Source organism: Notothenia coriiceps, unplaced genomic scaffold (assembly GCF_000735185.1).
Source record: "Notothenia coriiceps isolate Sejong01 unplaced genomic scaffold, NC01 NC01_scaffold00037251, whole genome shotgun sequence".
NCBI lineage: Eukaryota > Metazoa > Chordata > Actinopteri > Perciformes > Nototheniidae > Notothenia > Notothenia coriiceps.
In genome coordinates, this window is record NW_011369952.1 from 179965 (window position 1) to 188812 (window position 8848).

Below are 8848 nucleotides of genomic sequence, written 5' to 3' on the forward strand. Positions count from 1 at the left end.
ATTCCTCTCTGACACACCCTGTACGGAGTGTCATTGTCAGAGTGAGTGACGTCAGGTGATCAGCTGTGCGCCCTCTCCTGCATCTTGGCACGCGGAGAGCGCCTTTTTTTGGACTCCCAGCAGCTCTACTGAAGCCCCTCCGAGTAAATCACCAGAACCGACACATCTTCATCACGTCCACCGCTCAATGTTTCTTTTTGTTTGCCATTAAATTATTCTCTCTCCGTTTGGTGCGCGGGCTAATGCTTAATCTAATAATGCTAATGCCAGCAAATACAATGCGGCTTCCAAAACTTTTTCCAGTTTCATGGAACTTTTTCTCGCCCAGGAAAGTACCACCTTCTCTATGCAGGCACTAAAAAGGGGGTAAAAGTTCTCATGAACTAATGGTACTAATTTCCCATTGCAGGGCCTGCTCGGCTTAGTACGGTATAGTTAGGCCTTGTTAGGACTGGTTCACTTTATGCTGCGTCCATTACAGTTTAGTAAGCTGGGGCAGGTAATTATAGTAACGCAGTGTAGGCGGAGCCGTGCACGTCATTTCAATGAACCACAGAAAAACAACATCAGCCGCTTGCTGTTAGCACTCAAGCTCACAGCCAGTGGCAGAGCCAGGACATTTCCAGTGGGTGGCACAAGAATGGAACCATTGATCATTTTGGGGTGGGCATTGAAATCACTATTATATGAACATAAAAATACTTCACTAGATAAAATAAGGGGTTATTTAAGGCACCTACAACACACTCTACATTATTTGGGATTAAGTGGTGTAATAGATCGAACCATAGATACTCCGAGGTACTTACGAGGTTCTAACATATATTTATATTGTATTCCCTGCTAGGCATAGGTATACAGCTATAAGACTTTAAATACTATAACAGCAAAGATGTAACACATAAGACAAGATATACAAACTTATAGCAAGTGAGGTACAAATATCCCGCACGCACTACTGATGACACAAATACTCTTCAGTAGAAATCAATGCGAGTGCAATTTATATCCTAGTCAACAGTCTAGAGATACAACACCAAGGAGAGCCAAAAAACAAATCATCATAGATGTAAAGTAGACACTTATATGTAGTTTCTACTTCATATATATTAGTAAAAAGATATACCACCATCTTACATGTACAGCATAAACCATCCTCGACATATTACAATGCCTTTTAAGTCCCTAGTATCAGTGCCCCGTTTTTCTGAATAGTAAACATTACAAGACTACTCTAAGTCATATTTCCATATATAATATCCCTAGATGAAATACTGGTCTCAGTGATAGCTTATGTACTCAACAGAACATTCAATTTCAACCTCCATCAAATCCAGACAGAGGAGTTCGCTTCTGTATAATATAGAGTGATCATGAATTGATCTACACAAGCTATCTTCAATATGTTCGTCCTTAAGATCATACACTCGCTACCAAGATAAAAGTGCATGATAATAAATTTCTCCTCTGCCCTTTGTACTCTCTATATGCCATGACATATGGCCTTAGAGCTTTCTTCCATGACACAACAAATTCATTCAGCGTGACCATACCTAGACGATGTCCCGTGCACTGGTGAACGATTCCAGAGTGACTCTACACGCTGATGACGAGGTATAGACGCAGCACAACCAGAACTGTATGTCATCGGATTCTGATTTTCACAATGTCCTATTGTGTCTTCCCATACAGTCACTGTTGATGTGCCGCTGTGCTATTGTGTGTGCTGTGTTGCATGTGAACACCCAGTAAGCATCGACCGTCAAAGCAACACAATACGATGGACTCTTCTGGTCCAACTAGTTTGATCTCAGTGGGATGACCACTGAGGCACTGCCAACATAAACGCCAAAACAAACAGTGAATGTGAACCCGAAATTTGGATTATTATACATATAACTTCCTCTTTGCCTATTTTAAATATATCTATCTATCTGGGCCTATGCCCTTACAAAAGGTGAACTTCTAATTTATAGAATTATATATTTTTTGAAAATACAACACATTCAAATGGTCCATCACTGCTAAGTGAGAATATTACTTTTCTCTGTAAGGTGTAAAAGAAGACGTGAGGTTATAAAAAGATTCAACCTGAAATTGGACACTAGACGCACACGACACACACACACACACACGCACGCACGCACGCACCGCGCACGCACGCACGCACGCACCGCACGCACACACACACACACACACGCACGCACACACACACACACACACACACACACACACATGAGTGATAGTCAGTAAAAGGTTAAGCAAGTAATTGCACTGAGCTTAGTCTTAAACATGGGCTGAATTGAATATGTGCAGAGCACTGTGTGACTGTGTGTGTGTGTGTGTGTGTGTGAGAGTGAGAGAGGCTGGCAGAGAGAGCAGAGTGGTAAAAAGAGCTGCATCTGAAAGATGATGCGGTGAGGAAGAAGAGAGGGAATTCTGAGAAGTGCACAGGGAGAGAAACTGGGGAGAGTGGTTTGGGAGAGATCAAAAGGAAGTTTTTCAATCATTTCATGTGTCGCCTCGGGCTGTTTAACATCTGTTAATGACTCATGAAATTCGCACCAATCTCACACTCTCTCACAGTCATCCGTGCTCTGATTTGGTCGCCCCTTTGATCTTCCCCTGCCCTCCTCTCTGCAGACCATTAGCCACACCTTTCCTCCGTCTGCACCAGCTATGGAAATATAAGGCGATAAAGATGATGGTGGTCTGTCAAACTGGGTGATTCAATCTAAAAGACTAATTTCGCAATGAATTTTTCAATGCCAAATGATTCTGAAGAATTAAATTTTCTGATGTTGTTTGATGATGCTGGACTTTTAGTATTACAGTATAGTGTAAACTAATTGATGCTGCAGGAAAGATTTGACACACACAATTAGACAGGATTCTAACCAGGCTTTACAAATACCAATAGATTGGCCTATAATGTATTAGTATTTTATTCCAAACATTCCTCAAGAGTGCTGACACTGCATGTTAATCAGTCCCATGTTGTGACTGCTGCATTTAATGTCCTTAATAACCAATACATCAAATGAGGGCCATTATACAAAATAAAGTGTGGTCGACTGTTGGGTTGATTAACCCCCTCAGTCCTGCACCCTGCAATTGATTTTACAATATGCAATCCCTCCAGTGTATTCCCATTTTAAGTACAGCTTACTGTATATCTTTACTATATTGCTCTGTAAGGAACAACCTGTCAGCACTGTGAATAGGCAACATAATTGTCCTTCTCCTGCCCATCATCGGGCTGCCTCCTGTCCATTTCTTCTGCCACTTCTCCAGACTGTGAGCCCCCCCACACACACACACCTGCTCTCCTGCTCCCCAGTCTCCTGCCTCCTGCACTACATTCTTTCTCCTCCAACTTTTCCTCCCCTGGTATTTATCCCCTCTCTGCGTCTCTGCGTCTCTCCACCGCCCTCCTACTACAGTTGCCATGACAGCAAAGGTAATGTCAAGGCAAGAGACCAGCAAACCTGTTTTTAACCTTTAGTGTGTGTGTGTGTGTGTGTGTGTGTGTGTGTGTGTGTGCCTAACACAGACCCACGTGCTCTGGCCCCCAGGTGGTTGCAGCTTTTACAGGCTCTGTGTCGTAAACCCAACAGGGTTTTGTTGTAAATCTCTTTTGCCGCCTTTCTCAAGGATAGGAACTGTGGCGGTTGCCTTGGTAACCCATCTGGATCCTTTGCTTCATTGGTTGAAAAGTCGCAGTTTGTGTCTCGATTGGTTAAAGTGAGTGAGACTGCAATTCATTCAAAACCTCTACAAATACTTTTTGGTCTGATTTTGACCAGATTGTTTTAAGATGTAGACCAATGCATTTGGACAGGTTTGTTGTGTGATGCACAATATCCATTCATATTTTAAATTCAGATTGAAAATAGATAATTTTTACCCTCAAATGTTGTAAATAAACTGTTTTAACATGCAAACATGACTTAACATTGCCTTACTTGGTGGTGGCCTGTTTTATAACTTTTCATGTACTGTTATTATTTTTTCAATATTCACATCTGCACTACATTTAGAAACATTTCAGTCTTTTGCCATTTCACATATGATATGGCAATGCCGGAACAGATTGTACTTTAAAACAGTTGTAGCCAATTTGGTCTGAGGGGGACCTGTGGTGTCAGAATTGAAATAGTGGAATATGTAATATGGAAGTTAAAGAAGACTATGCATGCAATTAATCCTTCAGATTTGAACTGAAGACAAAAGCAGCTGATTGGTTCCTCCCTGCAGGGCTGTTAATCAGTGCTTTGAAAGCTTGCAGACGTTCAGCCTCCCACTAGCTGCCGACATAGGATATTCAAATGAAGCAGTTCCAGTCACATTGAGTGACTGTAGAGTTAAAAGAATAGTTAAAGAAAACATTTACATTTTTCACAGTAGGCTACACTGACACGTTGTTTGTCCCATGTTGAGCAGCTACAGAATCTCTCCAAGCGATGGTGTTGCTCTCATTAACCAATGCCAGCCTTTTCTCCTCTAATGACTCCAGCCGTTAACTAATCAATTTCTCTGTGCTCTCACAAACCTGACTAATGGGCAGCCTTCAGTCCCCACCAAACAGGTCATTAGTGTGTGTGGGTTTTGTGTGGAGCATCGAGGCAGTTGGTAGATGTTATTGTCCCTTTAGAGTCAATGATGGTGGTTGCTTGGGATATGCACTTCAAAGTGTACAATAATGAATGTAAATAAGTAATTTTATGGATGTGTGTGTGTGTGTGTGTGTGTGTGTGTGTGTGTGTGTGTGTGTGTGTGTGTGTGTGTGTGTGTGTGTGTGTGTGTGTGTGTGTGTGTGTGTGTGTGTGTGTGTGTGTGTGTGTGTGTGTGTGTGTGTGTAAAGGAACACACACATATTTATTAATAGACTCTTCTCTGATTTTCTAGTATCCAAGGAAAGTGCCTGCGGCGGAATGGATGAAGAGGACTTCATCAGATCCTTCACAGATGTCCCTACTGTCCAGGTACATTACATCCAGAGGCAGACTTACAGAAAGTCTCACACCTTATCTTATGCATTAAATGAGACTGGCTATCAAGGTCAAAATGTCTTTTTTTAACTCTGTTTCAAATGTCTCAATGCAGATTTACTCGGCGAGGGATCTCGAAGACAACCTGAACAAGATCCGTGAGATCTGCTCCGACGACAAACACGAATGGGACCAGAGAGCCGCCGCTGTCAGTATTTTCAACTTCATTTTCAATTTAAGTAATGACCTTTTTTGACGCTGCTTTCTTTGGTCATAATCAGTGTTTTTAATGTTTGTTTTTTTTACAGATGAAGAAGATCCGCTCACTGTTGGTGGCGGGCGCTACCACCTACGACTGTTTCTTCCAGCACCTCCGGCTACTGGATGGAGCCTTCAAACTGTCGGCTAAAGACCTGCGCTCACAAGTGGTCCGAGAGGCCTGCATCACTGTGGCGTGAGTGATGATTAGATAGATACCACTCAGCTCAGAGGCAGTGTCCGAACCAGTAGAGAGAGGAGAGTACCGTTCAAGGTTTTACAAATATAAGCAAAAAACTTGATGGAAAAAACACATTAAGAACTGCATAATTGATTCTACAGACAGGAGACATCCTCATAAGAGGGTCTACTTAAGAGAAAACTAATTTACACTTTATTTACATTGGTCTTTTAAAGCAGAATTCTTTAGGATTCATCGCAAAAACACACTTAAAGAGGCAATGTGGTCGAAGTAACTGGCCTATCAGGAATAGAAGCAGCTTAAAGAATACTTTCTTTATACCGACTGTGTGGGGTAAAACAGAAAATAAGCCTATTCCTCCTTTACAATAGTCATCAACTACATATATAAAATGGGAGGCAAACTTATTTCAATATGCATTAATTAAGATCAGTGTCAATTATGGCCACTAAATGTTTGGCTTTTAATGCCAAACTCTTCACAGTCCAAACCCCACCAGCTGACTATTGCATTATAAAGTCAATATTTGTGGGATTCTGGACACAGTCCCCGGCGATGAGATGGCACTCCCATCCCAACACATCTTTTTATGACACTTTTCACCTTTTGGATTTTGCTCTGTGTTTCCAACATGTGTTTGTTGTGGATTCTTGCAGCCACCTTTCAACATTGCTGGGGAATAAATTTGACCACGGAGCAGAAGGTATCGTTCCCGTCCTGTTCAACCTCGTCCCAAACTGCGCCAAAGTCATGGCCTCTTCCGGCGTGGCAGCTATCCGCATCATCATACGGGTAAGTCTTGCAACTGAGCTTCTTACAGTTTCGTTGAGGTTCTTCGTTGTTAGCTTTATAGACTGATTGTTGGATTATTATCCCTTTCATATCTTTGTCATGCTCTGCTTTCTCTCTGCAGCACACCCACGTCCCCAGACTCATCCCCCTGATAGCCAGTCACTGCGCATCCAAGTCTGTGTCGGTCAGAAGGTGAGATTACCATGGATGTTGACACCACAGTGATAAAAAGCCTAATTGTGCTATCAGCAGGTCTCAAACCATGAAACTATTAGATCCTAAAACGATGGTGCTGCTGATGATGATGTTGTAAAGATAATGTGTTTTGTGATAATGAGAATCCTAATCTGTGTCATCTCCAGGCGCTGTTATGACTTCCTGGACCTTCTGCTACAGGAATGGCAAACCCACTCTTTGGAGAGGTGAGGATTTATTCTGACATGGCTCAGAGCAAACCATGCAAAATTCTACTTTGCAAGATTCACATAAGTGTGATTGACAAGGAAAATAAACATGTTTTAATCCTGCAAGGTTGACATACATTTAACACCCTGCATCTTTTCCTTGCAGGCACACAGCAGTGCTGGTTGAGAGCATCAAGAAGGGGCTTCGAGATGCAGACTCAGAGGCCAGAGTGGAGGCTCGCAAGTAAGAAGCAAGCATTCAGGAAAATGAAATCATATGAAACACGAGTAGTGTGAAATATCTACTCGTGTCCGGCAGTGGCTCAGTCAGTTGGGGCTTGGTCTGGGAGCTGTAGGGTCGCCGGTTCAAGTCCCCGACCAGGCCTAAAATATAGAGTGTGGACTGCTACTTGGAGAGGTCCCAGTTCACCTCCTGCCCTGCCGTGGTGCCCTTGCGCAAGGCACCGGACCCCCCTTCTCCCATTGCTCCCTGGGTGCTGTACAATAGCTGCCCACTGCTCCTAGTACTAGACTCCTGGTACTAGGATGGGTTAAAAACAGAGAACAAATGTCACTGTGTGTTCTGCATGTGTGACCGTTAAAGAGGGTTTCATCCCCCCCAATTCTATTCTATTCTATCTATATCTCACTGTCCTCCTTTTTCTCTCTAAATCCCTTGATTCTTCCTCCTTTTCTGTGTCCCCCTCCATCTGTTACCATCTTCCCTGCTGCCTGTCTCAGGGCGTATTGGGGTCTGAGGAACCATTTCCCATCGGAGTGTGACGCTCTCTACAACTCCTTGGAGCCGTCTTACCAGAAGACTCTGCAGTCCTGCCTGAAGAGCTCCGGCAGCGTGGCCTCACTTCCCCAGAGCGACCGCTCCTCGTCCTCCTCTCAGGAGAGCCTCAAGTAATAAACACTCAGCCATTGTCTTCCACAGTTTAGACGCTTTAGTAAACATAGACCTCTTGATATACTTCTTTTGAGTCTTTTGAAGGTTTCAAAAAGACCCAATCTGTAGACCTGCACACTCCCACTGCACATGGATTAAATCTACTTTCTCGTCCCACCTCTCGTAATGTCAGCTTTTCTGCTGTATGCATCAGTAAAAGAAAAATAATTCTGATGAGTCAAAGTGGACTTCCTGCTGTTCTTTAGAAAGCCTCTAGAAACTTCTTCCACTTTTGTTAAAGCTTTGCAGAGGTGGAACAAAGACATTTTAAGAAGGTTATTCAGAGCATTACAGTCTAACCCGGCCTTCTGGATGAAACTTAATGCCAGAGTGAGCTGAAATGTAATCAAAGTAGAAAGACATGCCTTCCTGCTACAGTGCTTTATATTATGTACTTGTTGTCAGTGTGGAAGAATATAGTTTGAACTCTGCAGCTGAGCCTCAGAGAACAAGCAACCTTTCAGTGCTGCTTACACAATGTTATAATGACAAATGTATATAATGCTGTGAGCATATTTAAGGTGATATCTTCTACTCTCAATTTGTATTTTACTCCATTACTATAAGATGTCATGTTAGTGGGAACATTATTAAAAAAAGATAACTTGATTATTGATCAGAAGAATTAACTGTGTGTGGAACAAATGTAAACATTTTCCTCTGACTGTTTGGGTTTCCATAAATGATCAAAATATTGTTCAAACTACTGACTTAAAAAATATGTGTTTTATGTCAAAACAAAAATAGTGTTTTTTGGTTGAAATAGGGCACACTAATTGGATCACCCATTGCACTCTTTCTGCACTCTCTGATTGATTCTTTGAATCATTGATTTAAAGAATCCCAGGGCAGTGAGTGCTTACATAACAGGAAAAGTCAGGATAACATAATAAAGCCCTAAAGCTTATTTCCACTTGGGTCCCTCAGGAAAATTACACTTTACTGTAAATCTGTTCAGATTTGTGTTGAAGGGACTGAACCTCTTTTTGGGTCAAAGCTGTGAAATACCACTTCTTCATTGAAAGATATTGAAGCTTTTATTTAAAACAATGCCCACCACTAAAGAAGAATTGTGTTCGTTTGCTGTTGTGGACTGACCTACTTTTCTCTCTCCCTTGCAGTCGGCCTCTGACTTCTAAATGGTCAGCAGCTCCGGGGCGAGGTGAGTCAAACACAAACACACACACACACACACACACACACACACACACACACACACACACACACACACACACACACACACACACAC

The 8848-nt window shown here is 42.4% G+C and overlaps 1 protein-coding gene across 26 annotated transcripts in view; it reads left to right on the plus strand.

The window, feature by feature from the left end:
- clasp2 (cytoplasmic linker associated protein 2) overlaps positions 1–8848 on the plus strand; it is a 74584-nt gene that overhangs the window by 38995 nt on the left and 26741 nt on the right. For all 26 annotated transcript variants that reach the window (XM_010796814.1, XM_010796825.1, XM_010796816.1 and 23 more), the window contains 9 exons: positions 4909–4985; positions 5107–5199; positions 5300–5445; positions 6108–6243; positions 6365–6435; positions 6606–6665; positions 6814–6891; positions 7389–7556; positions 8721–8761. In XM_010796814.1, coding sequence (XP_010795116.1) covers positions 4909–4985; positions 5107–5199; positions 5300–5445; positions 6108–6243; positions 6365–6435; positions 6606–6665; positions 6814–6891; positions 7389–7556; positions 8721–8761 — 870 coding nt within the window. The remainder of the gene's footprint in view (positions 1–4908; positions 4986–5106; positions 5200–5299; positions 5446–6107; positions 6244–6364; positions 6436–6605; positions 6666–6813; positions 6892–7388; positions 7557–8720; positions 8762–8848) is intronic.